Here is a 25,716-nt window from a genome sequence, read left to right on the forward strand (position 1 = left end):
TGCAACACCACTGCTGCTCGTATTTACGTGGATTCAAAAAACAGTTCCTCAAACGAAATACCCAAAATGTCAACCACGGTTGCCTGAGGGGTCGAAGGAGAAGGGGTGTCATGCTCGGTGATTTTTATTATTTGGGTTAGTCTGTCATGTCCAGAATTTCTACCAAGACCTTGCATTTTGCATGACACATTAAAAACAACAACAACCAAACCCCACTATTTGCGGAAGGACAGAACTCTGGCCCCCCAAAGCCCCAGAAGGGTCAGGAAGACCCATCCATTGAGCGCCTGCTGTGGCCGGTGCCGTAAGCATGGGGTTTGCTCATCTCATCCCCCCGCATCCTCAAACACCCCCATCTTACAGGCCAGGGCCGGCTGGGGCGGGGAGGGGTGGGGGCTACCTGCCCAAGACCACAGGGCTAGAGGGGGGCACCGTGCAGCCGCTCACGCGCTGGCTTCGCCCAAAGCCGGGTCCCGTTTCATGGCACTGCAGGGCTCAGCAGCCACTGACACCCCCTAGACCGACAGCTGGGGGCGCTGAGGGTGGGGCCGAGAGGGAGGGGGTCTTGCCCAGGGTGAGGAGGAGGGCCAGGGCAGCGTCAGAAGTGTAGTCCAGGCCTCCTCTCACAGTCAGAAGCCCCGGGACCCCATGTTGTCACCGACTTGGGTCCGGAGGAGAGACGGAGGGGCTAGGGGAGGCAGTCTGGCTTGGGTGGGGGGCAGGGAAAAGCTGGGGGGTGCCCCCCTGCCCCCTGAGATTCTAGACTGTGTTCCCAGCGGAGAAGGGAACCCACGGAGAGTCCCCAGGAAGAGCCCCTGTGCCCAATGAGGTCACAAAGGCCGCCCCGCAAAGGCTCCTCCCCCAGGCTGAGCGCCCACCCCCAGGGGCCATGACCGACGGCTCCCAGCCGGGGAAGCGCCGCGACGCTGCGCTCCGGACCCCGGCGGCACGAGGGGCCGAGGCGGGGGCCGCCATGAAGCGGCTCCGGAATATCAGGGGCCTGCAGCCGCTCCGGGGCCCCCCGAAGTGGGTGCCCATCCTGGGCGATCTCCAGAAGACCCTCCAGAAGGGCGAGTACCTGCCCCTGCGCCCGCTGCCCATGTTCGAGAGTAACTTTGTCCAGGTGCCCTGGCCGGGGGGCCGGGGTTGGGGGGGTGGGGGGAAATTGGGGGCCAGGCAGCACGAGGCAGCGGGGGGACGGGGGTGCCAGGGAAGGGCCAAGCCCAGCAGTGGTCCCAGCCCCTGTCCCTGGCCACCCCAGGTGACCAACCAAGGGGGCCCCGTGTACCTGCACCACAGACCCAACCGCGTGACCGTGGGCGTGGCCGCCTCGGGGCCGGGCCTGGTGCTGCCCGACATCCTGCTGCTAGCGCAGCCCCGCGCAGGCAAGGGCGCCTCTTGCCTCCACCTGACCAGGTGCCTTCCCGCCCCCAGCTGCGCGGCCCCCGCCCCGCCCGCGGCCCCTGCCCCACCCGCCCCCGCCTCCCGCCTCCCGCCTCCCACCTCCCCAGGATGATCCCGCTGGACCTCGCCCACCTGTACGTGCACGACCCGTCCACCTGGCGCCTGAAGCTGCGCCTGGCCACGGGCCGCTGCTACTACCTGGAGTTGGACGCCCCCGACGGGGAGATGGGCTTTCTGTTCGAGCGCTGGCTCTGCCTCATCAACCTGCTCGGGCAGCCCGCCACCGCCTGGGCCCCCGGAGCGCTGCACACGCTGCTGCTGGGCCTGGACCCATCCGCACCGCCTGCCTCCACCTGGTGCCTGCAGGTGGGGCCCTGATTCCACGGAACCCACGGGATGACAGGGCCCAGCCTGGATTTCTACATGCCCGAGGGAGCAAGTGTACAGAGCCAGGAGTCCGGGGTCCCCAGGAATGGGGCAGGGAGCCAGGCTCCAGGGCTGAAGGAGGGCTGGACCCCCAGGTCTGAGGGAGAAGGGGCTGAACCCCGAGTCTAAAGGAGGAGGGGCTGGGACACCCGGGTCTGAGGGAGAAGGAGATGGGACCCCTGGGTCTGAGGGAGGAGGGGCTGAACCCCAGGTCTAAAGGAGGAGGGGCTGGGACCCCCGGGTCTGAGGGAGAAGGGGATGGGACCCCCGGGTCTGAGGGAGGAGGGGCTGAACCCCAGGTCTGAGTGAGGAGGAGCTGGGACCCCGGGGTCTGGGGCAGGAGGGGCTGGGATCCCTGGGTCTAAAGGAGGAGGGCGCCTGGGGGAGGAGGAGCTGAACCCCAAGTCTAAAGGAGGAGGAGCTGGGACTCTGGGTCTGAGGGAGGAGGGGCTGGCCCCCCCGGTCTAAAGGAGGAGGGCGAGAGCCCTGGTGGGTGGGCAGTGGAGACGCAGCATGAGGAAGGGGCCGTGCCCTGATTGCCCTCCCTTGCCCCCAGGGCTCATCTTCCCACACCAGGTGTTCAGGTGAGCAAGCCTGGGCATGCATCTGGCCCCCACCAGGTGTGAACACAGCTGGACACTCGGACCCTCCCGCCCTCCCTCCCCCGCAGAGCCCGCCTGGGGTCTTCCGTCAGCCCCTCCCATCCCAGCCTCAGCAAGCGTCCTCATGGAGTCCCGAACTGCCCGTGTCCCCCTCTCTTGCAGCTGCATCGGCCAAGGCCCCCTCGTCTTACCGGGTGGCGATGTCCCGGAAGCCAAGGAAGGCCCAGGTGAGTGGGCCCCGGGCCGGTCCCAGGGCTGCCCCGCCTCACCTGGCCGCACCCCCCACTGCTCCACAGGCTCTGAAGCGCAGGTTCAAGTCTCAGGCCGTCGGTGACTCCGTGCCCCTCGTCTGGTCGCAGCTGGGCCTCAGGAAGGAGCAATCCAAGGAGGAGAAGTGGGTGGGGTGCCAGGCGGGGGTGGCGGGCAGGGCTGGGCACCCCCGCCTGGACACCGAGGTCCCCCGATCCGCCCCTACAGGCCCCTCCCAGGCCCCACCTGTGAGCGATCGCAGTCGGAAATCCTGGTTTCCGGTAAGCGCCCCCCTGCCTTGGTGGGGGGCCAGGGCCAGCAGGGCAGAGGGGATGCCCCTGCGAGCTCAGGCTGCCCCCCTAGAGAAGCCTCGTCTCGTGATCCGGACTATCTTCAGCATCGTCTCCAGCCCCATCTGCCAGAGGCGCTCCGTGCTCAAGGCCAGCACTGGGCTGGGGTCTGGGGGGCTGGGGGACTGCAGGACTGGGGGTCTGGGGGGCTGGGGGCTGGGGTCTGGGGGCTGGTGGGGTCTGGGGTGTGGGGTCTGGGGTGTGGGGGTCTGGGGTCTGGGGTCTGGGGGTCTGGGGTCTGGGGGTCTGGGGGTCTGGGGTCTGGGGTCTGGGGTCTGGGGGTCTGGGGGCTGGGGGGCTGGGGGTCTGGGGGTCTGGGGTCTGGGGTGTGGGGTCTGGGGTCTGGGGTCTGGGGGCTGGGGGCTGGGGGTCTGGGGGGAAGGCCCCACGCCCCCCTGCCCTGACTGTCCCAGCTGCCGTCTGCTCTCTCACAGGGTGGCACGGCGGAGGTGGGGACGCTGACCGTGCAAGGACGCTTGGCTGGGACGCCGTCATTTTATATCTCTGGTGACAGCCCTGACGCCTCCTCGGTGGACTCCTACAACTACACGGAGGAGTACCTGGGGCAGGAGGACGTCGAAGACCTCGTGGACCCCATGTCCAGCACCCTATCTTCTTCTGTCTGCCCGGGGGTGCCCCTTACTGCCTTCTACCACCCCACGACCTATGCCTCCACCTCCAGGCCCACGGGAAATGCCAGGACACCGCTTCCCCAGAAAGCCCTGCATGTCCCTCTCGTGTCCTGGAAGGCTCCTTTCATCCTTGACCAGTCCCAAAGGATCCCACCTGCACCTGCCCCATCCCAGAGGGTCCCACCTGTACCTGCCTCATCCCAGAAGATCCCACCTGTACCTGCCCCATCCCAGAAGATCCCACCTGTACCTGCCCCATCCCAGAGGGTCCCACCTGTACCTGCCTCATCCCAGAAGATCCCACCTGCACCTGCCCCATCCCAGAGGGCCCCACCTGCACCTGCCCCATCCCAGAAGATCCCACCTGTACCTGCCCCATCCCAGAGGGCCCCACCTGCACCTGCCCCATCCCAGAAGATCCCACCTGTACTTGCCTCATCCCAGAGGGCCCCACCTGTACTTGCCTCATCCCAGAGGGCCCCACCTGTACCTGCCCTATCCCACAGGGTCCCACCTGTACTTGCCCCATCCCAGAAGATCGCATCTGTACCTGCCCCATCCCAGAGGGTCCCACCTGTACCTGCCCCATCCCAGAGGGCCCCACCTGTACTTGCCTCATCCCAGAGGGCCCCACCTGTACCTGCCTCATCCCAGAGGGTCCCACCTGTACTTGCCTCATCCCAGAGGGCCCCACCTGTACTTGCCTCATCCCAGAGGGCCCCACCTGTACCTGCCCTATCCCACAGGGTCCCACCTGTACTTGCCCCATCCCAGAAGATCGCATCTGTACCTGCCTCATCCCAGAGGGCCCCACCTGCACCTGCCCCATCCCAGAGGGTCCCACCTGTACTTGCCTCATCCCAGAGGGCCCCACCTGTACCTGCCCTATCCCAGAAGATCGCATCTGTACCTGCCTTATCCCAGAGGGCCCCACCTGTACCTACTGTTCCCCAGAAGGCCACATCCCTCACTGTCCCAAATGAGAAGTCTCTGCTCCTACCCGCCCCATCCCAGAAGGCTCTGAGCTCAGATCCCCAACCCCAGAGAGTGTTCCTCCCGCCCACCACACTGGAGAAGACCTCTGCCGGTCCTGGCATGTTGCTACGTGGGGACGTCCTTCAGATAAGCAAAGAGAAACGTGAACTTATGGTGGGCGCCCAGCAGGTGAAAACGGTAGAGCTGAGGACCCAGGCAGTGCCCCTAGGGTTGCCATTCAGCACGACCAAGGAGGAGTCCAAAGAGGGCCTGACCGGCAGGAGTGGGGTGAAGGCCGGGGCCCGCGAGAAGGAGGAGCAGATCTCCCTGGACCTGCCAGGTGGCAAGTCCAAGGAGATGGGGTGGCAGAAGAGATGGGTCAAGACCCACGCACTAACCCTTGAGGGGCCCCCACAGGAGAGCACCAGGCCCTTCTCTGTGGAGGGGCTGGCTCTCGCCAAGCTCATGATCATGGCCAGCTCCAAGGAGCAATGCTTAAGACCTCCGGCGGTGGCGCTGCCTTCTTGGCTCTCCTTAAGTTCCCGGGAGAGCACTGTGTCTAAGGAAGCCTCCATCCCTTTCGAGCTCAGCCAGGAGTCCTGGCTGGAGAGGACTCCAGTAGAGGTCAGAGAACAGCCAGATTCCAACATTGAGCTAAAGAAGGTCACAGGGCAGTGGAGAGATGTGGAGGAGGCACCCTGGGACCCGAGGAAGTATCCCCAGGCGTCCTTCCACTCCTCACCTGCATCCAGAAGCCCCAGGATGGAGAGTGGACCCCGGCCTCCCATTGCTCTCCCTGCCACGAGGTGGGAGGATGTCGAGCACTTGCCCGTTGCCTCGCGCTCCCCAAGGATGGACGTCATGGCCAGGATGCCCCAACAGCCCCTGAGAATCTCTAAGGAGCCCAGCCAGGACCTCCTGGCCACGATGGGGTCGTCCTCAAACACGCTCTTGCCCGTGCTGGTGGAAAGCTTGAGGGATGTGAGCCCCGACGGGGCAGCGGCCAAGGATAAAGTGGACATCTTTACAGTACTACCCAGGTATTTGGGGAAACGGCCAACACCTACTGCCAACGCCATCGTCCGCAAGCGAGAGGTGACCACCCCTCCCCCCGCTTCCCTTCACGCACCCACTGTCTACTGAGTGTTGACTGCGTGCTGGACACTTTTTGAGGTGCTAGGTAGAGGGCAGCGAGCGAGGGGGCGGGGCGCTGCTGGCAGCCAGCAGGCGGAGCCCAGGGATGCTGCTAAACACTCTGTAATGCCCAGGCCAGCTCCCCCACCCCACCCCCTGCCCCAGCCTTCCTCAGCAAAGATTCACCCAGGCCAAAATGTCCATAGCGTTGAGGTCGGAAAACCCTGCCCCAGAGGGAGGGAGGGTGTCAGGCAATAAAAAAAAACTTGTCAATCATACCCTACGTTAGAAGGAGATCATCTGAACAAAAAGAGCAGGTAAGGGCGTTGAGGTTTGAGCAGCAGCAGGCAGGTTGCAGTAGTGAGTTGCATGGTCTCAGGCGGGTCTCGCTGACTGGATGGTGTCTGTGGAAAGACCTCATGGAAGGGGAGGAGGGAGCCAAAGGGACTGCAAGCACAAAGCATTCCGAGCAGAAGGAACAGCTGATGCAAAGCGCCCAAGGCGGGAGCGAGCGCGAGGTGCTGGACAGACAGTGAGATGAGGGCCGAGGAGGGATTCCAGTCAGAGGAGTCATCCACAGGCCGGATGGCAGAAAACCTCGAAGGCAATTTAAAGGAATCTGGCTTTGAGTGAGATAGGGAGGGTTTTGAGCAGGAGAGTGGTGAGAACTGATGTACACTGGAAAGGGTTCCCTCCGCTGGGGTGTGGAGAATGTAGAGAGAACAAGGGTGGGACAGGGCTGGGGCTGTTGCAATAACTGAGGCACAAGATGATGGTGGCTTGGGCAAGAGAAGTGACGTACTTAGAAGCAGTGGTGTTTTGAAGGTTGCACCAACAGACCAGGTCACGGGTTGGCTGTGTGCTATGAAAGGAAGGGTGCCATCGAGGGGGATGCAAAGTCCTGCTTCTGCAAAGCTCAGAGGATGTAGTGGCCACAGCAACAGTGAGGAGACTGTGAGTGGAGCGCATCTTGGCGAGATCTGGCATTCCGATTTGGATGTGTGAACTGGCATTTAGGGGACAGGATTTGGGGAGTCACTGGCAGATGATGAAGCTTAAAGGTAAAAGAAAGGAGGAGGCTGCCAGTGAGTAAGGATAGGTGGGGAAGAGCCAAAATCCCAAGGTGTTTAGAAAAAGGAGCTCCAGATTCGATAATGGCAGAAAAGCAGGAGTGGAGCGTCCCGGGCGCCAGGTGAAGGGGATAAGGGAGAGGACCATTGGATGGGTCAGAAGTGCCATCAGGTCAAGCAAGATGAGGACTGAGAGATGACCTCTGGATTTCTCAATGGGGAGGTGGTGTGGTGGGGACAGAAACCTAAAGAGCGTACAGAGGGAGGCATCGATAAGCTGCGACTCCGGTGAACCTAGAAAACATTGCACTAAGGGAAAGAAGTCAGGCACAAAAGGGCTACATCTCGTATGATCCCATTTATACAAAATCTCCAGAATAGGCAAATCCATGGAGACGGAAAGTAGATCAGCTCAGTGGGTGCCATGCACTGGGGGGTGAAGGGAAATGGGGTGTGAGTGCTGGTGCTGCGGGGCCTCCTTTTGAGAAGGTGAAAATGTCCTGGATCTAGAGAGGGTGCTGGCCACACACTACCGTGAATGTACTGAATGCCCCTGAGCTGTACACTCTGAAAGGGCTACGATGGTAAATTTCATGCCATGTGCATTTTACCACAATGATTTAAGCAGAGAAGGGGGGTGGAAACAAGGAGCAGTGGAGTTCTTTGGAAGAATTTTGCAGGCAGGAATGGAGAGAGATGGGGGAGGTAGCTGGGTGGAGGAAGTAAGGACAAGAAAGGGCTTTTTGAGAGGATAGAAATATTAGCACACTGGAGCTGGTGTGAAGGACCCCAGGAGGAGGCTGGGGTCAGTGCCGCAGGAGGTTCAGAGCACGGAAAGCCACTTGTCCCTGGACCGAGGCCGGTGAGGTTGGGGACCCAGCTCTGCTCTAGGCAGAAACCACAGCCAACTAGACAGACAGTGGGCTCTGCCCTCGGGAGTCCAGTTCCCCTGCATGCGGGAGCCAAGGCTCCTGGAACCTCAGGCACCCCCTTTCCCTGCCAGCACCCCCATAGCCCTCTCCTGCTTTCTCTCTCCCTCCAGCATGCAAGATTCCCAGCTCTTTAAGTAGCAGGATCCAGGGAACTCAACCTCAGTCAGTAGAGGGCCGAGAGGAGGCGTGGCCAGCTACCCCTGAGCCCCCTGAGCTGGACCCCGCGGTCTCAGGAACCCAGCTCCCACCTCCTTCCCCGCAGGCCCCCAGGGTGCAGGGCATCCTAACGGAAGCAGCAGGACGCATAAGAAGCCGGGCGGGGGCTCCTCCCTCTCCGGTAGAGACTCGAATTATCTATAGGTTTATATTTGGGGGGCGGGGGGCTGGGCGCGGGGTACCCCAACTTCGCCGGGATTAAAGCCTGAGTCTGAGCCTCAGCACGAGCCCCGCCTCTGTCCCGTGTGTGCGCGCGCCGGGGGGTGGGGTGGGGGCGGGTCCCGCGGGTCTGGCCCAGAGGGGACGGGGTGGTGGGACGGGGGTCTCCCCGGACCCCGCCCGCGTTCCGGAACCTTTTCTCCAGCACAGGGCCACCCATTGGCTGGGGTCCCGGGGGCTCCAGCCAATGAGGCCGGGGTGGGGGTGCTCGTGCTGGACCCGGGCCGCAGAAGCGAGGGCGGCCGCAGACGGAGGCGGCGCGACCCCCGACCGGTCGACGGCAGCCTGGTGAGGGCAGGACGGGCGCGCCCCGGGGCCGGGCGGGGAGCGGGCGGGGGCCGGGCGACGGCGCCCCTAGCCTCTCGGCGCCCTCCTGCCCGCAGGACCGGCCTCCTCCCTGGATGTTGGATGGCGATGTCCAGCGGCCGTCCGGCGCCCAGAAGCCCCCCAGGGGCAAGTGGCAAACGCCGCCCTTCGACCCGCGCTTCCCCAACCAGAACCAGACCCGTAACTGCTACCAGAACTTCCTGGGTGAGGGGCGTGAGGGGCGTCCGCGGGGGGCGCGGCTCGGGTGGGTGATGAGCGCGCGTCGCGGACGGGTGCTGGTGGCCCGCGGCGGCCGTTGGGGGAGCGGGGGGCGGGCCCGGCGGCGTGACACCCCCCCCCACACACAGACTACCACCGCTGCGTCCGCAGCATGAGCCGGCGCGGGAAGGAGCCGCAGCCCTGCGAGTACTACCTGCGCGTGTACCGCTCGCTGTGCCCCATCAGCTGGGTAAGGAGGCCGGGGTGGGGGGGAAGGTGGGGGTGGTGGCGGCGTGGGGGGGGTTCGCGCTGCGGCTGACCGCGCCCCGCCCCCCCACTAGGTGCAGCGCTGGAATGAGCAGATCAAGCAAGGGACGTTCGCGGGCAAAATCTGACCCGAGGCTTCAGCCCCAGGGACCCCCATGCTCCACCCTCCCAGAGACCCGTGCCCCCTCCCCCCGCGCAGCCCCCTCCCTCCTCCAGGCTTTAGGCCGGAAATAAAGCTATGTTGTTGCTGATGCTTCTCCATAATGTCTGGCCGCGGATAAATTGGGGTGGCTGGGGTCGCCGAGTGCCTGCACCCCCAGGAACTAGAGCTGCTGGTTCGGCTTTGGGGTGGAGGGAGAGCAGGCAGGGCTCTCGGCAAGAGAGGGGTTCCTCCGGGGAAGGGGCCCCTCCTTTGTTTTAGTGCATGTAAATATATATTTGTTATATATATATAAAACATAAAATGTGGAGCCTTGATATTTTTAAGTATACACTTCCGTGGCTCCAGCCACCATTTGCTGCTACCCTCACCATCATCCATTACCCACTTTCTTTCATCACCCCAAACCGAGTCTTTACTGTGGAGCAGTGACTGCCCATCTCCCCACATGCCCGGACCCTCCAGTGTGACTTCTGTCCCTATGACTTTGCTGCTCTGGCCACTTCACCCAAGCGGGACCAGGCAGAAGCTGCCCTCTTGTGTTGTCACATGTATGTACCACGTTTTGTCCATGCATTCGCCTGTGGGTGAGCCGACGCCTGGGCTGTTTCCCTTTTGGCTTTGGAAGGGACTGCTTCTCCTGGCAGCCGCCGCCAGCCCCAGGTCCCTTCAGCTCCCCGGCTCCCGAGAGGGCTTCAGGGTATGGCTCTCCTCAGACCCCACCCTACCTGCCCCCCTCCTCTGCTCCACCCCTACCACCCCTACCAGCCTCTCCCTGGCTTCCTGTCTCTGCCCCTACAGCTCACCTTGAGCCCTGTAGGACCTTCTTTGCAGCCCCCCAGAGCTGGCCTGCCCCTGCCTCCCCTCCAGCTCTCCAGTTCCCCGCACACAAGCCCACTTACTCCTTTGCCTCTGCCCTTTGGAGTGGCCTCCTTCACTTCAGTAACAAAGTGGGGCCCGCCCCCCACCCCCAGCTGATCCCCTCCCCCACGTGTCGCCCGCTGTCCCTCCTGGGACGCTTGTCACTTCAGTTTCTCTTGCCACCTCCCTTCCCCGACTGTGTGCCCTTGAGGCTCAGGAGCCTCATCTGGATTGTTCTTGTTCCTTCCCCACACCAGCACTGGGCCTGCCCTCAGCCAGGCCCCTCAGCCAGGCCCCTGGGAGTTTGGGTCGGGTTCCCTGAAATCCCGGCTCTCAGTCACCTCCAAACCCTGCCCGGGAGGCCAGGGAGTGACGTTGATGGCCTGGTCCTGCTGTGGGCTGACCCCGGTGCTCCGGGTATGTGGCTGCCCTGGCTGGGCGGTGCTGTCCCCCACTTGGGGATGTGGGGCTCTGGGTTCAGGCCGAGTACCCCGGGCCCCCTCCTTGCTGCCACCAGACTGGCTCTCAGAAGGGGAGCTCACAAGGCTCCATTCAATTCTGGAAGTCAATTGTCACCACATAAGGGGTGACCTCTGCAGACCTCCACACCCTGTAACGGGAGGGGTGTGCACACACGCGGTGGAGCTCAGAGGGCTGGCCCCATGCCACTCCCGCCCAGTGGTGACCAGCTGCCACCTGCCTTTGCTGTGCCCTTGGCACCCACCAGAGCCAACCCTGAACCACCCTCTCAGGGTGACTTACCTTGAGACATTGCCTCCTGGTTTCCTCCGTCCATGAACCAAGGGGTGGGTAAGGGCGCTGGGTATGGGCTCAGCTGGGTGGGGGCTCCGAGTTGCAGGAAGGACCACACTGGTTCCAGGTATCACCCCAGGTGTTCCTAAACACCTGGCCTGCCCCAAGGCCACCTCTGCCCTGCTGAGTCCTGAGCCGGGACCTCCCCTCATCTCCAGCCTGGTGGGGGGACCCTGGCCACTCGCTGGCTCTGAGCCCCTCTCTCTCATGCTCCTGGGGCCAACAACTGCCCCCTCTGCAGGATCCATGTGTCGTCCTCTCCTCTCCTTGGGCAGGTTCGAGGGCTTCCTGTGCACAGCAGACCCCAGCGGATTTCTTTGGCTCCATACCCTCCAGGTCACCTGCTCTCCCCCTTCCCTCCCAGCCCTGGACACACCACCAGGCCAGGGAGCGCACTGAGGACTCCCTGGCCCCTGGTGTCCAGTGGGTGCTGCTCCAGCCTCCTGCCTCTGCCCCCTTATCCTCCTGAAGGTTGCAGAGCCTGGGTGTCCCTGAGAATGGGGCAAGGCCGAGCTCTTCCATACGCCCTGTGCAAGTTGCCCAAGCTATCTCAGCCTCTCTATCTGAAAATGACTGCAGCTGGGAACCCCTCCGCACCACAGGGCTGGGTGAGGCTTACATGTGTTATGTTCAACTGGCCAGCCTGTCCTCATGGGGTCTCTTTACAGAAACTGGAATTACTAAAAATCAGCAGGCCTGCACAGTCCACTCCTATGAAACCCAGATGCCACCCTGCTGCAGCCACAGCTTGGCCCAGGGGCCCCCGTAGATGAGTCCCTCAGGAAGCACCGCTCAGCGTCAGCAGGCACCTCCGGGGGAGAAACGGAGCCCGAGGTTGGGGGTCCTGCCTGGATGGCACTGCTGGTGCCGGCTGCCCCGGCGCTGCCTTCTTCATCTTCCTGGGGCCCCTTTGGGTGGCCTGAACCACCGCGGTGAGTACTGACGCCACAGCCCCTGTCCCAGCGCCGAGGCCGGGCACTTTCTGTTGTGGTGGAGACTCCTTCTGTCCAGTAGCCACAGAAGTGAGAGGCAGGGCAGGCTCCGCATCAGCTGCGCGGCCTCGGGCAGAGAGGTGCGCCTGCCCTCTCGCTTCAGAGGTCAGGGAGTCCAGGAAGGGCTCTGCGCTGGGCTGTGCTGAAGATAAACGCCAGTGACCGTCTGTGTGACCAGGGTCAGCTGATAATTATCTTCCTTGATGACTCTGCTCCCCCGTCAGGCTTATTACTCTAACCCAGAGGTTCTTGTCCGGGCCAGTTTTGCCCCTGAGGACGTCGGGCAGTCTCTGGAGACGTGTGGGTTGTCTCGCTGGGTGGGTGGACGCCAGGGATGCCGCCCAACACCCCATGGCCCACACGACGGCCCACAGGGGAGAATGGTCGGCCCAACCGCTGGGGTTCAGCTTCTTTTGGGTTCTGTTCGTTTTTGAGAATTCGATCAGGCTCTGACCCTTCCCCCCACCCAGAAAAACGTCCATATGAATACACAGAACGTTTAAAATCATATTTCAAGGAATTCTTGGAAGCCTCAATGTCCCCCCAGGAATCCCGGGCTAAGAATCCCTGCTCTGCTGTCATCTCTGTCTGGAAACAACAGCTTTGAGATAAACGGCTTCAGCTTGCTTAGGGGACAGAGTCCTTAGTGACTGCCCTGTGGCCCTGGGTCCCATGTCGGCCTTCATCGCCCTCAGTATCCCCTGCTGACCCGGGGGCCCGCTCCCCGCTACCGGTAATGTTTAACATCAGGGTTTGGTAGACTGCACTGAAGACACATTTTCTCTTGTGAAAAGAATGAAAAAGGCTACCTTCAGTCATTTTATGTAAACGCGTTTTAAAGTAAAAGAAGACACCTGTTGGGGAAAAGTTTGGCGGGTCCTCAAAAGTTAAACATAGAACTGTCATATGACTCGGCAAGTCCCCTCCTAGGTATATACCCAAAATAACTGAAAGCAGGAACTCAGCAGAAGCCTTCCCAATGGTCAAGAGGGGGACAGCTCAAGTGCCACCAACAGAAGAATGCAGAAACAAAATGTGGTCCGCCCATCGGTGGAATGTTATTCTGTCAAAGCATGGTCACCTCACACATAGCGAAAACATTATGCTAAGCGAAAGATGCTCCACACGAAAGGGAAATGCTGTATGATCTCACCTGGATGAAACACCCAGAATAGGCCAATCCTGAGACAGAACAGACTGGTGGCTCTGGGGCAGGATATGGGGGGAATGAAGAGCAGCTGCTAAACGGAAACGGGTTCCCAGGAGGGTGAGAATGCACTAGCCAGAGGTGAGAGCAGCAGGGCACTGCAAATGTGCCGACTGCCACGGAATCATTCAGTTTAAAAGTTAATCTGCATGCAGTGGTGACGGTAGGACATTATTGTGAGAATAACTAACAGTGCTGAATGGTGTGGGAATGTGGTGGGAAGGGGAAGTTAGAGTCATGTACGTCACCAGAAGGAAAGTTGGAGGTTAAAACATGGAAATATTTAACAGTAAATCTTGTGGTGGTGGACAACTGTCCATGGTTAACTGTACAAATATAAAAAAGTTCGTTCATGAACTAAAACAAATATATACAATTATGAGGAGTTAATAATAGAGGGGTATACGGGGAAAATTGTACCTATAGTAAACTCTGGACTGTAGTTAACAGTGATATTTTAATACTCTTTCATGAACAGTAACAAATGAAACACACCGATACTATGCGTCAATATTAGGGGCTTATGCGGTATGGGAAGATTTGGGTTTTCTTTTCTATTTTCATTTCTTTTCTGGAGTAATGACAAAGTTCTAAAATTGATCATGGAGTATATGCACAGCTATGTGATGATACTGTGAGCCAGTGATTGTATACTTTGGATGGTTTGAATGGTGCATGAATTTATCTCAATAAAACTGCATTTTTTAAAAAAAAGTTAATCTGCATGAATTTCACCTCGATAAATAAAATACCCCCCCACCCCCCAAAAAAGTCCTGCTCTGCATCCCCTTGGCTCCCCTTTCCTCACGGCCGTGCCTTAGGAGCTGGACCATCCCCATGGGCTGGCAGGACCATCTCCCTTCCTGCTTGCTCTCTCCACTGGGGGTCCTGGGGAGACCCAGGGTAACACTCCCCCAAAGCCGCTGACAGAGGAAACACTTCCAGGGCCTGAAGCCCACACCTAACTGGAGAAGCTACAGTGGCCTGCCGTGGCCACTGGTATGCAGCCAACATACCTTAACTGTGAGCCATTGTTACTGCCACCTCTAACGGGGTTTTCTGGAGTTTCTATACGTTACAAGACAATGGCAAGCTCGAGCTATTCAACTGGGGCTTAAGAAATAAGCAACATTGTCTTCCTGTTCCCATGTAGAGGCTGGCATGGCCCCTGTGATGCAGAACGGAGATGCTCCCCCAACCTTCCCTGCTCTCAGCCCTGCACCTGGCCTGTGTGGTGGGAGAAGGGGTGGGTGGCTCTACTCGGCTAGAAAACCAGGGCACAGCCTCCCGAGGAGCGGTGCACAGGCCACCGGAGCATGCCACAGGGGTGATGGCTCCTCCCTTCTCTGAGTCGGCATGCTGGGCAGCATTCCACGCCTCCGCCTCGGGCCCTCCCCAAACCTGTTACTTGGAGCCCGCAGGATCTCTCAGACCCAGTGCCTGGGCCACCTCTCCTGGGCCCCACAGCCAGGCTGAGATCTCACCCCCAACATCCCTCAAAAAGTAAATCGAAACAAAAACTTCCAGGGGCGATGCTTATAACAAGGATTTAATAAAATAAAAAGTTCAAGTGCTTCCAATCCCCCAACATACCCCGTTCTGGTGTGGGGGAGGGGAGGGAATCGAACCCCAACACCCCAGTAGCACCAGCAATAGCACCATGAGAAAGCTGAGGTCGCACCTGGCCTCCCTGAGACCTGTGGGGTGAGGAGGGCACCCCCCAACTTCCCCCTCCTTAGACAGCTGCAGGGTAGCGAACCCACCACTCCCCTCCAAGAGGGCAGGCTCCAGGGAGTACCACCCCTGATAGGTTCCACTTTCTCCTGAGGCCTGGGCTTACGGGGGAGACGCCATGGGGTGGCCCCCACCCCTTATGGCTTTGCTCCCTGGGGGGGAATGGGTGGCGGCACAAGGCGAGTGAGAACAGGAGCGGCTCCTCCAGTCCTGAGGCTGCGGGGGTGGGGAAGGCAGCAAACGGCCAGGGCTCCCTGCGGTGGGGGTGGCTCAGGGGTCAGCAGTTGCAGAGGGCCAGGAGCCAGATCCCCAAGGATCCAAACCAACCCCTCTAAGGGTCAGTGCTGTACTGGGGTCAAGGGTCAGCTCCCTCCCAGAAGTCCAAGGAATCCTTGAGGCCCACAGTCCCCAAGGACCTGGGGCTGGGGAGAACCTCAGGGAGAGTCGGCCTCGTGCCCCACCTGTCACAGCTCGTCACCGTTGACGTCCAGGTCGATGGAGCCATGGCTGACCACCAGGCGCAGGCGCTTGGGCGGGGAGAAGGGGGCGAAGGCCAGAGCCCGCTTAGGACCAGGCGCGGGATGTGGGGCAGGGGCTGGCGTCCCGGTGGGGGTGGGGGTGGGGCAGGTCCGTGGCGCTGGGGCCACACGGCTCAGGTCCACGCGCACTACGGCGGGCAGTCCATAGCGCCGGGCCCAGTGCCAGTCCTGCTGTGGGGCCCAGCGGGCTCGGGGGCCTGTGCTCAGGGCTACCAGGGCCTCTGCCCGCAGGCGGCAGCGTGGGCCACAGCCCCCCCAGGGGTGCAGGGGCACTCGGGCAGCTCGGAGTGTGAGAAGCCCCAGGGTGCGGCGGGGCCTAGGGCGGCGGCGCCTGCGGGGACGTAGCCGGGTAGGTGGCCGAGGGAGCCACTGGAGCCACAGGGGGGAGATCGCGGAGTGGGCGCCGGATGGCGGGAGGTGGAAGGGCTGGCAGGCGGCTGCGGAGGGAGGAGAGAGAAGAGAGGAGAGGTGGGTCAGCGTGGGGGTGGGAGTGTGCATGGCCTCCGAAGCGGCTGTGGGCAGGCCTCTGGCCTCCTCGACAGCAGTGCAGGGGGGGTAGCTGCTGCTCAGCCTGCCCCACGGTGCTCTGGGGCTGGAGGCAAGAGTGAACGAGGGAGGAGAGACTGCACACCTACCGAGGGAGAAGGGCCTGGGGTGGGCACAGGGACTGAAAGGCCACTCTCAGCACTCAGAGCAGACCAGAAGCGGAGGGAGAAGGGGCAAGGAGGGTGCTGACGGTGGAGCTTGGACCCAGGAAGGCACCCCAGGGATCCAGCCCCTGCTCACCACAGAAGAGGTCCCGGCGCAGTGGGTAGGGGTGGGTACAGGCCCGCAGCCCCAACAGGCCTTGCCAGCCACCGCCATCTTGGCCTTGCTGCAGCCGTCGCTTGGTCTCCCGAAGCTCGTACTTGTCCAGGGACCGCGGAGGCATGGGCTCCTTGGGCAGTAGTCGGAAAGCTCCTTCGCCTTTCCTGGGGGTGGGGGGCCCAAGACAGAGGACGAACTCAGGACTGGGCCCCCCAACCCCTTTCTGGACCTCGAGGCTGCACTTCTCCATCTGTCGCAGCTCTCCCTCCCTCCCTCCCACCCACCTCTCACAGGTGTAGCATTCACAGTGCTCGTTCTTCTCCCCAAAGAAGCCATCACCGTAGAAGCAGGTCACCTCGTCCCCTGGCTCGATGTCCCTGAGCGCCTTCACGCAGGCCGCGTTCCCTTCTGCGGGCACAAACTGGGGGCCGGCCACTCAGTGCCTGCCCAAGGGCACCAGCAGGGCTGCCTGGCTCCCCCCTCCCATGCTCAGGGCCCCAAGGAGGCAGGAGGCACGGGTGGGCCAGGGTGCGGCTGTGAGCCCCGGGAGGCGTCACTGGGTCTGACACAGCTGCTGGCAAGGGCCTGGCCTCACCACGCTCTGCTTCCCTGGCATGACGACAGCCCTCTGACGGCCCACCCCACCAGCTCCACTGCCGTCTGCAGGACAATGACCTAAGCTGACCCCTGGCAGCCGGCAATGGATGCCGTTCCCTCCCACAAGACCCCCTCCCCGACCCTGCTTCACACCAACTCGAGCCCGGCCTTGGGGACCTCCTACCCTGGCCGTCCCACGGGCATCTCCCACCTGCTCCTGCCTCCAGGCTCCTACGTGGGAGGGGTAGAAGCACCGCCATCTGTCTGTCCACCCCAGCCTCATACACACCTGCTGGCCTGACCCCAAACCACACCAGCTACAGCATCCTGTCCGCGTCATGTCCTGCGCCTTCCCCACCTGTCTGTCTCACGGCCCCAAGCCCCTTCTCACCAGCTTCTCCAGGTCTCCCTGTCTCTCCTCCTCTACATGAGCTGCAGGGAGAGCTAAAACCAGCCCTAACACCTTTCCTCTAGGGAGGAGCTCCCACGGCCCAGTAAAGCCCCCAACCTGGCCCTCACCTGCCCGAGAGGCCTTCTGGCTGCGCCCGCCCCTCCCTGTCCTAGGCCAGCTTGCAGGACCCACCCCCTGAATGCCTCGGGCCTCACCATTTCCTTCCTGAATGCCTTCTCCCAGTGCTCTCTCTCCCTGGGCAAAGTCTAGACCTCTCATAAGGCCCAACTTAAGCCTCCCAGTTCTGAGAAACTCCCAGTCACCAGAGCAGGGATGCACCCACTTTTGTGCCCCTGGGGCTGGCACACGCCCCTGTAGCACAGCTTGTGGGGCCACGACACCTCCCGATGCTGACAGCAACCCCACACCATACACAGTGCCTAAAGCCAGTTTTCCTGACACTGACTCCGGGGCTGTGTACACAGCGAGCTCATCCTCACATGCGTCCTCCATGCCAGGTGTCCGGGGGTCATCGCCAAGTTGCAGCCCCTTTTGCACCTGTACAGACCCTGCTCCTGACCCTCAAGCACCCCCAGTATATCCCCACCTCTCTGGCCCCATCTTGCTTGAATCCTTTGCTCCCTCACCACCTCGTTCTTGCTACCTGGAAAGCCCCGCCCACTGAAAGCTTCAGCGTCAGCCACCAGGGCCCAGCACCAGGTCTTCATCGTGAGGGTCCCTGGCCCTGGCCCAGGAAGAATGACTCAGACCCCAGCCGGCTTGCCATCAGTTCCCAAATCCTTAGCTTCTTTGCCCACGGCAGTCGCCTACGTGTACGTGTGTCTGCCGGTGAGGCTGGGGGCTCCTGGGAGGCAGGGACCTAGCAACAGCCTTCTGTCTGCCATCCCCATGCTCCCCTCGACCTGGTATGGTCTCTGGCTTATTTAAGAGAGGAAAAAGCGTTGGCGGCTGGCACTCTGGGTTCGAGTGGGACTTTGTACAAAACTGCCTGGTAATACTGGCCGAGCCCTAGCCCCTTCCTCCTCTGGCAGCCCCTGGAATAAACACCCCCTCTGCCTAGGATGAGGGGAGTCTGGGAGTGTCAAAGTGCTCAGCACAGTGGGGAACACTGGAGACATATGACCACAGACAGCATCCCTGGGCCTCCACGCTTCCCTCGGCACCCCCCTCGGGGTTCCCGGGCCTTACCTTACAGTTGGGTTTGCAGTCTGGAGCCATCAGGGTCAGGAGAGAAGAGACACCCGTGAGCAGCCCAGTGAGAAGTTCCGTCCCGCCCCTGCCCGTCCAGCCGCCTGGCCCTCACCGTGATTAATGAAGGCAGCTGGGCCAAGCCACAGCTGGGCACTCCGCTTGCGGGTCGAGTACATGATGCTGAAGTCATTCTCGCCGGCCCTCAGCAGCCCCTCGTCAGCTTCCCGCAGCTCTGCGATACAGCCCACTAGCAGCTCCAGCTTTTCGTTCTTCTTCCTGTGCAAGAGCCACCCTGGACCTGTGACCCATGTTTCCTGGTGGCTGCTCGCGACCAGCGGCTGCTGCTCCCAGGAGCACTCAAGGATGAGGACCTCCTTCCAGCGGCATCCAGCAGAACCCAGGGAGCAGGGCGGGCCACCGGCATCACATCCCACCCTGTCTCTATTTACACCCTCAAGTTCCACCCAGTGATCTCTGCCAGCAGAGGGAGAACCATTCTCTTGCTTACAGTCGTGCTGGGGCTGCCAGGCCTGCAGGCTGGCACACAAACTCCACCTGCTGGCCTACCGAGTTCTCTCCTCAAAGCGCCTCTGCTCCCCTCACTCTGGCTGCGGCCGAAGGGTCTTCTCTCATTTCCTCCAGGCGCTAACCCTCCAGCCTCAGCCTTCCCACAGCCAGCTCCCTCAGCTGGCTGGGACCTGGCTGCCAGCCTCCCACTCACTTTGGTGAGTGCTCTCATGACCCCTGGGCCTCTCTGCTGAAGCACTGAGCCATCACGTTCACCTGGTGACCACTTGCGTTCACCCCTGAGGGTGTTTATTGCCCCACCCCGAGGCCCAGCCCCACAGAGCCTGCTGCTCCTAGGGACTCAGGTAGGGAAGAAGAGATAGGTGGATACTGTCCTGGGTGGCAGGAGGTCAATTCTCTTTTCTCAGTGCCCTGAGCACCCTGGGGTCTCACCAACAATGCTGTGGTGGGCAGTAGGGTCTTGGAGGCCAGACCCCTCCACGCTCAGAGGACGTTCCTGGGTCCCTGGACCTTCCTAGCCTCTTACCCATCAGCCCTAGACTACAGGAATCTTCTAGGTCTGCTGCCAGAGGCTTTTCCTTCTACCCCACCCCCCTTCGGCACCCTTCCCTCTCCTCCAGGGGCATGGAGGTCTCTTCTCCCAGCAGCCCTTGAGGGAGGGGATGCCTCCTGTTAGGTGTGGGGACACTGGCTGCGAGCTCCCCTCTCTTACCAGGCACGGGTAGACACAATCTTGGCTCCATTTGTCTCCAAAGAGTAGCGGGTGCAGGGCAGGATGGTAAAGCCACTTTCTGGCAGGAAGGCGCGGAGGTAGCGATAGATCTGGGGAAGGTGAGGGGTGGGTGGGGTGAGGAGCTGGGGTAGGGATGACAGTAGCCCCTCTCCTGGTTCTAGGCCTGCTCTACCACTGACTTGCTGTGTGGTCTTGAGGAACTCATGTCCCCTCTTGGGGCCTCAGTTTCCTCATCTGTTAAATGAAGAGGGTGGATCCATCTCGGAGGGCCCCCAGTGCTCCTCTCCCAGGAGTCTCGCTCCACATCTCAGATGATCCGAATGGCTGGGAAGTCAGGGCGTACCAGTGGCTGCGCCGAGGGCTTGGGGCTCAAGCGTCTGCCAAACGGGGCTGGGGGGCCGGGAGAGGCCACGGGGATTGACCTGAAGGCTGAGGGTGGGGAGGGGAAGGGCTCCCTCACGTGGGTCTTGAGGGCAGCCTCCTGCCGCGGGCCCCGGCTCTGGAAGTAGTGGGCCATCCAGCCTCCCAGCGTCAGGGCCCGGTACGCAGCCTCCAGGTCCCGCTGCCTCAGGAAGGCCTCCAGCGCTGAGCGCAGGTGGTGCTGTCGCCGAAGGGGCGGCACGGGGCTGGGGGAGAGGGCACGCCTGGGTCCCAGGGCCTTGGCTACTTCCCACTGGGCCTGCCCAGGCCCTACCCCCAACCCCAGTCAGAGCTGAGGGGGGACTGGGCTGAGGGGTGGCAGGGAAGGGCAGGGGCCCCAAGTCCCACAGACCGCCTCACCTGACATTCATCTTGTGGGTGCGGAAGCCGAGGTAGGGGTCAAGGACAAGGCTGGTGGCCAGGTCGTCATTCTCACACAGTTCTCTGGCTGTCACTCTGTCGGGCCCCATGGTGCCCCACGGACCATGCTGCTTCTGGCCAGGTAGGAGAGTGGGGTGAGGACAGAGCCCCAGGATGGGGGAAGGGGTCCCCAGGCTCTGTGCTTGCTCTGGGCCGCTTATAAGCAGGGTGTGCCTTCAGGCGAGCCCTTCGGTCTCCTCATCTATGAAATGGGGAGAAAAGTAGTGCTGATTTCACAGGGTTGTCAGTGAAGAAAGGCAAGTCAGGATTCATAAGGAAGGATGAAATACAAGTGCTGCAAGTCTTCCCCAAAGCATGGAACCCCAGAACAAAGGGCAGTCGTTCATATCATTCACTCATGTGAGTATCTCCATCCACCATGCTTGGGAGCACAGATTCCCCCAGGTGTGTACACGTGCAGCCAGGTACCCAGACACGTACACACACAGACCCCAACAGATACAGACACGCTCCCAACTCTCACGGACCCCCATGAACGTGGCTCACTGACCTTCCCCACATGCTCACTGACCCCTCACATGCCCTCGCTGACCCCATGCTTGCTGACCCTCTGACACACCCTCACTGACCCAGCCATATACCCTTGCTGACCCTCCACACGCATGACCTGCTCACACCCTCCCTCCATACCCGCTCACTGACCCTCCCACGTGAACACGCATTGGCTCCCCCTTACACACGCGTGTGCACTGCTCACACAGTCCCCTGGGGCCCCAGGAAGGCTAACTGGCAGTCTGGGACTGAAGGAGGGGAAGTCGAGAGGGGTCAGCTCTGGCGCCAGGCCTGGCCAAGGAGAACGTCAGAGCTCCTCCACGCCGCCCTGCTCTGGCCGTGGTCCCCCTCCCCAGCAGCCCTGGCCCCCGGGTGTGGTCAGGAGGCTCCGGGTGAAACCCCAGGCAGCCTGGAGGGGGTGAGGGGAGGGAGAGCGTCGGAGGATCCCAGCACCTGCTCCCTCTCCAAGGATTCCTGGGAAGGTGGGGGGGGGGGGGGCTCAGAGGACAAAGCGGGGGGAGGGACAGTGTGGAGAGGCAGAGTAGGTCAAAAACAGAAGGAAGAAGAGAGAGTGAAGGGGTTAAGGAGAAAGGCTTGAGGTTGCTCGTGGCCCGCTGGGGCCCTAAGGTGGGGTGAGGGCGCCCCGATGGGGGTGGGTGAGGGCAGGGGTCAGGAAGGCAGACAACGGCTGGGGCAGGGGTCCCGAGGCAGGAGGGCGTGGGGAGAAGACGCTGAAGAGCTGGACGAGGTTCAAGATGAGGCCAGAGGGAGACAGGGACGGCCCTGGGGAGGCAGAGGCCAGAGGGAGAAAGGGACGGCCCCGGGGCCGGAGGCCAGGAGAGGGCCTGGAGGTGGAGGACGGGGCCTTCAAGAAGGGGCCCAGGGAAGCAGAGGGTGCAGGGAGGGCGCGGGGGGCGGCGAGAGGAGCCCGGGGCCCGTCGAGGGCCGGACACTGAGGCGCCTGCACGCCAGGAGGGGCCGGACAGCGCCCGGCGCGGGGCAGTCGGGGCTGGGGACTACGGGGAGCCAAGGCGGCGCGGGGCGGGGGCTGTGAGGGGGCTCAGAGGTCGGGCCCCGCGCCGCCCCTCACCCGCTTCTCCTCCTCCGCCTCCTCCTCCTCAGGCGCCCGCGCCACCACCGCCGCCTCCAGCTCTCGTCAGACGCTGTCGCCGCACCTCCGGTCTGCCCCGCCGGCCTGAACGCCGAGGGCTCCGCCGCCCCCCATTGGCCGAGGCTGCCGCCACTCCGCGGTTGCTATGGCGCCCGCGCCGCGCTCATTGGCCGAGCCCGGCTCTCCCCCTCCCTGTTCGCCCCCCGGTCACTGCCCCCACAAAATCCCGCCACGCCCGCGCTGCCGTCAAGCGTCGCCGACTGCTCCTAGTGGCTCCCGCCGCTGTCCTTCCGCGGCTGCCATGGAGACATGCCCCCGCCTCCCTCTCCGTCAGGGCCCCCGCGTTGGGTCAGGTTATTCAGGTCCAAGAGGAACGAAGGTGGGCTCTGCCGGCTCCAGAGCTCATATGTGATTGGCTGGCTGTGGCGCGGCTCCTCCTGCCGTTGGCTGAGGCCTCCACCCGTCACCGTCGAGCCGTGACCTCCCTCTTCTCTTTCTCGGGAAACCTACGGACACCGGAGGGAGAAAGCCGCGGCGGGGAGGAGGGCTGCGCGCGCACCCCCGGGGCCCGCTGTTGCCAAGGCGACAAAACTTTATTGACAGCCCAGCCTGGCACAAAAGGCTCCTCCCTCCCCCTTCCTCCCACAGCACCGTGCCTCCCCCAAACACCCCGTTTAATTTGGGGACCACCCGCCCTAATTCTGTGCTGCTCTCCCGCGATATGGACGCGTCGGAAAGAGGGAGATTGAGAAGTGGGGGACAGTTCTTGAGAAAATGTGGAGACACTTCTGAACCCTCGGGTGCTCCCCTGGGACGCCCCTGCCCCACTGGGGTCACGCGCGCGCGCACACACACACACACACACACACACATGCACACACGCACACACGCACACATGCGCACGCACGCTTCCCTTCTGAGTCCTGGAGACAATCATCATTAGCAATTCCCGAGAATGAGGCTCAGCGGGCGGCCTCGGGCGTGCTCCCCGCCAGGCACAGACGCCCGGGTAAAGGGGCGGCGCACAGTAGGTGTTTGGCTGAAACTCACTGCACGCATGAAAAATTGAATGAGTGTGTGATGCCCAACCAATGAGAATGAAACTGACGATTTCTGCGTCGCTCTGAGACGTTGGGAAAGTGGCTTGCCAACTCTGGAGCTCTGCTGCCCACCCTTAAAAACAGGGATGGCCCCAGATCCTCTGTGAGTGACCCTCATTAACCTTTCCCAGCTCCCACCCGCCCCCACTTCCAGCTCCACTCCTCCCCTCCTCTAGCATATCCCTCTCTAATGTCTCTCCAGGGCTCCAGGTCACATCCCTAACCCAGCGGCCTCCTCAGGAAAAGATGGCCACGCCCTCCGGGCACTTTGACTGGCTCGGTCGGCCCTCTCTGCAGGCTAGGTTTGGGGTTGGGGCTGGGATTCCCAGGTGAAGCCTAAGACTGTCCTGGAGCAGCCCTCAGTGGGCACAATGGGCCAGGGCAGGGGACGTTTCTGCCGTAACAGTCCTGGCCGGCCACCCCTGGAGAGACCTGACTTCCAGCTCCTGAGGGAAGCAGCCATATCCATGCAAGCAGGGACTTCACCATCCGAAAAGACCCACCGGTATGTGTGAACTTGAGAAGTACAGCCCTTCCCGACCCAGCCCTTCCGCTCGTCTGTACACACCCTGGAGAAACTCATGCACACATGTACAAAACAAGAAGGGCAGGAGTGCCCACTATGGTACTGCTGGTAGCAGCAGAAAATTGGAAACAGCCTAAATGTGCATCTACTAAAGACCAGCTGACAGGGCTGTGACACATACATACAAGGGGCCGCCATCCAGCACTCCCTATTGCAACCTGGATGCCCCCAAAAAACAGAGAAATCCATGTAGCCTAATGCCATCGGCACAAGAATTTCAAAACACATGGGACAAGTGTGCATGTGGATGCGGGCTGTAAAAGTGTATGGACCTGCATGAGCAGGACAAATGCCAAGGACAGATATGGCAGGAACGGGTTATCCCGGGGCTGGGGAGAAAGGAATGCAGTCAGGAAGGCCACGTGGGACATTGCTATTTGCAATATGTTTTTAAGCCTGGAGGTGGAAACCATGAGTTCATCTTATTACTATCTACTCTTTCCCTACATGTCGGAAGTATTTCATAAATAAAAATAAAAATGTGACCTGCCAACTCCACTTCTAGGGACAAGTGCTGCAGTATCTACATAGAAAGAAGTATAGGAAAAATCTGAATGTTCAGTAATAGGAGATAGGCTGGACCAGTTATAGGCACTACATGAGATGGGGTAACAACAATATCCACCCACCTTACTGAACTTTTCACCCACACCAGTCACGGCAGGCCGAGGACGTCGAGGCTGTAATTTCTATTTTAGAGGGGAGCAAAGAGAGGCTTACGGGGGGGGGGGGGGGTGCGACTGGCCAGTGTTAACATCCCAGCCTCTGGGTTATGCTACCCAGAAAGACTCTAGCTGCTGAGTCCCAGCCTAGTGGTTTCCTAGCCTCAGACAGTATAATAAGAATCACCTTGGAAAAGGATAGAGCATGGATGAACCTCAAAAACACGAGGCTGAGTGGGTGAAGCCAGCACCAAAGGGCACCTCGAGATGCTTCCACTTAAAGGATGTTTTAGTTTGCTTAAGCCAATTGTGGGACCCAGGGTCCACGAGTCCCCTCTGTACTGAGAACAGAGCATTTTTATGGGACGGGGGCAGATACTGAGGGCCATCAGCCCTCCTGGGTGTGTGTGGGGGGAAGGACTGTACAAGTGGTATCATCTAAAATGCATTGAGACTCCCCTCCCTTTGTCATGCTTATAATGAGGGTCCAGCCCCTGTGTCCCGAGGCCCTGATGGAACACTGTTGTCATACTGCATTTAATGTCTTTGTCCTGAACCCTTAAAAACAAGCCACCCTCTGGCACTCCTGCCCTTTGCTGGGCCCTGACTTCCATTTCCCCACAGGGTCCCCATCGGGAAGAATCATCTCCTGTTTGTAAGTCCCAATAAAATTCATGTCTAACTCCGTGTCCGGTGCATTCTTCACTCTTGGGGCTGCCCTGACCTGTGCCCACCACAAGCTGTGTTGACAGGTCTGTAACTGCGTAGGTTTCTGGTAGAGGCATGCTCAGTGGTTGCAGCCCGTGGGCTGGGGTGAACCCCGACCCTCTGGAGGCTGGGGCCATGGCCGGTGCAGTGGTCGCAGTTGGACTGTCCACTGCAGCTGCAGGATTTGCTGGTCGTTACGTTTTGCAAGCCATGAAACACATGGAGCCTCAAGGAAAACGCGTTTTTCAACGTCTTCCAAAATCTGCCTTCAGTGGTGGCTGTGACAGAGGTGGGTTTCAGCCCAAGATGACAAATGGGCGGTAGCCCTGATGTTCAGTGTAAGCCTGCAGCCAATAAAGGAAAAATAGGAGATGCTCACTGATACGTTACGCTCTTCAATATCCAAGAAAGGGGAGGACCTTCTTATTCAGCAGCTGATATCAGCAAAGCTAAGGATTTACTAGAAGGTCAAGCTAAAAAATGAAGTAAATGTCCGATGAAAATTTTAAGTTTGTGTTTGCTTATGTCTGTCATGACCAATCTTTTATAATAAAATGGCTCAAAGTTGTAATTTTAAGAAATGATTGAGCACAAAGCCTTGCTATAATTTTGAATTTGAGA

At 61.0% G+C, this 25,716-nt stretch overlaps 4 protein-coding genes and 1 pseudogene across 8 annotated transcripts in view; 3 read left to right on the plus strand and 2 right to left on the minus strand.

The window, feature by feature from the left end:
• The window catches only part of RPL28 (ribosomal protein L28), a 36,746-nt gene extending 17,264 nt beyond the window's left edge, over positions 1–19,482 (minus strand). The window contains exon 1 of the mRNA XM_077130730.1: positions 19,475–19,482. The gene's annotated coding sequence lies outside the window, so the exon portion shown is untranslated. The remainder of the gene's footprint in view (positions 1–19,474) is intronic.
• GARIN5B (golgi associated RAB2 interactor family member 5B) lies at positions 601–8,251 on the plus strand. Of its 4 annotated transcripts, XM_077130723.1 has the most exons (9): positions 602–1,123; positions 1,262–1,416; positions 1,512–1,770; positions 2,387–2,826; positions 2,910–2,962; positions 3,045–3,121; positions 3,466–5,678; positions 7,885–7,936; positions 8,037–8,251. In XM_077130723.1, the coding sequence occupies exons 1-8, from the start codon at positions 890–892 to the stop codon at positions 7,910–7,912; spliced, it is 3,459 nt and encodes a 1,152-aa protein (XP_076986838.1). In that variant the 5' UTR covers positions 602–889; the 3' UTR covers positions 7,913–7,936; positions 8,037–8,251. The 4 variants fall into 4 exon arrangements, with proteins under 4 accessions (XP_076986836.1, XP_076986838.1, XP_076986837.1 ...); XM_077130722.1 differs by having other exon boundaries at positions 7,885–8,251; XM_077130724.1 differs by lacking the exons at positions 7,885–7,936; positions 8,037–8,251 and having other exon boundaries at positions 2,387–2,414; positions 2,595–2,826; positions 3,466–7,876.
• COX6B2 (cytochrome c oxidase subunit 6B2) lies at positions 8,265–9,258 on the plus strand. The gene is made up of 4 exons (XM_077130737.1): positions 8,265–8,497; positions 8,593–8,740; positions 8,884–8,984; positions 9,076–9,258. Exons 2-4 carry the CDS (start codon positions 8,611–8,613, stop codon positions 9,127–9,129), a joined length of 285 nt encoding a protein of 94 aa, XP_076986852.1. The 5' UTR covers positions 8,265–8,497; positions 8,593–8,610; the 3' UTR covers positions 9,130–9,258.
• KMT5C (lysine methyltransferase 5C) lies at positions 14,486–22,123 on the minus strand. Of its 2 annotated transcripts, none has more exons than XM_077130726.1 (9): positions 22,019–22,110; positions 20,356–20,489; positions 20,036–20,201; positions 19,555–19,664; positions 18,427–18,590; positions 18,312–18,331; positions 16,399–16,535; positions 16,094–16,278; positions 14,486–15,744 (listed from the first exon to the last, which is right to left on the minus strand). In XM_077130726.1, the coding sequence occupies exons 2-9, from the start codon at positions 20,463–20,465 to the stop codon at positions 15,233–15,235; spliced, it is 1,404 nt and encodes a 467-aa protein (XP_076986841.1). In that variant the 5' UTR covers positions 20,466–20,489; positions 22,019–22,110; the 3' UTR covers positions 14,486–15,232. The 2 variants fall into 2 exon arrangements, with proteins under 2 accessions (XP_076986841.1, XP_076986840.1); XM_077130725.1 differs by having other exon boundaries at positions 14,489–15,744; positions 20,356–20,617; positions 22,019–22,123.
• Positions 22,124–25,230: 3,107 nt separating this feature from the next.
• Positions 25,231–25,579, plus strand: LOC143660121 (mitochondrial import inner membrane translocase subunit TIM14 pseudogene; annotated as a pseudogene).
• Positions 25,580–25,716: the final 137 nt, after the last annotated feature.

Source organism: Tamandua tetradactyla, chromosome 16, assembly GCF_023851605.1.
Source record: "Tamandua tetradactyla isolate mTamTet1 chromosome 16, mTamTet1.pri, whole genome shotgun sequence".
Taxonomy (NCBI): domain Eukaryota; kingdom Metazoa; phylum Chordata; class Mammalia; order Pilosa; family Myrmecophagidae; genus Tamandua; species Tamandua tetradactyla.

Coding starts and splice junctions, on each gene's coding strand:
- GARIN5B (XM_077130721.1), top strand. CDS start 890: ATGACCGACGGCTCCCAGCCGGGGAAGCGCCGCGACGCTGCGCTCCGG. Junction 1,124..1,261: donor TCGAGAGTAACTTTGTCCAG/GTGCCCTGGCCG, acceptor TGGCCACCCCAG/GTGACCAACCAAGGGGGCCC. Junction 1,417..1,511: donor TCTTGCCTCCACCTGACCAG/GTGCCTTCCCGC, acceptor CCACCTCCCCAG/GATGATCCCGCTGGACCTCG.
- COX6B2 (XM_077130737.1), top strand. CDS start 8,611: ATGTTGGATGGCGATGTCCAGCGGCCGTCCGGCGCCCAGAAGCCCCCC. Junction 8,741..8,883: donor CTGCTACCAGAACTTCCTGG/GTGAGGGGCGTG, acceptor CCCCACACACAG/ACTACCACCGCTGCGTCCGC. Junction 8,985..9,075: donor CGCTGTGCCCCATCAGCTGG/GTAAGGAGGCCG, acceptor CCCCCCCACTAG/GTGCAGCGCTGGAATGAGCA.
- KMT5C (XM_077130726.1), bottom strand. CDS start 20,465: ATGGGGCCCGACAGAGTGACAGCCAGAGAACTGTGTGAGAATGACGAC. Junction 20,202..20,355: donor ACCCACAAGATGAATGTCAG/GTGAGGCGGTCT, acceptor CCTCTCCCCCAG/CCCCGTGCCGCCCCTTCGGC. Junction 16,536..18,311: donor ACTGCAAACCCAACTGTAAG/GTAAGGCCCGGG, acceptor GCCGGCCCCCAG/TTTGTGCCCGCAGAAGGGAA.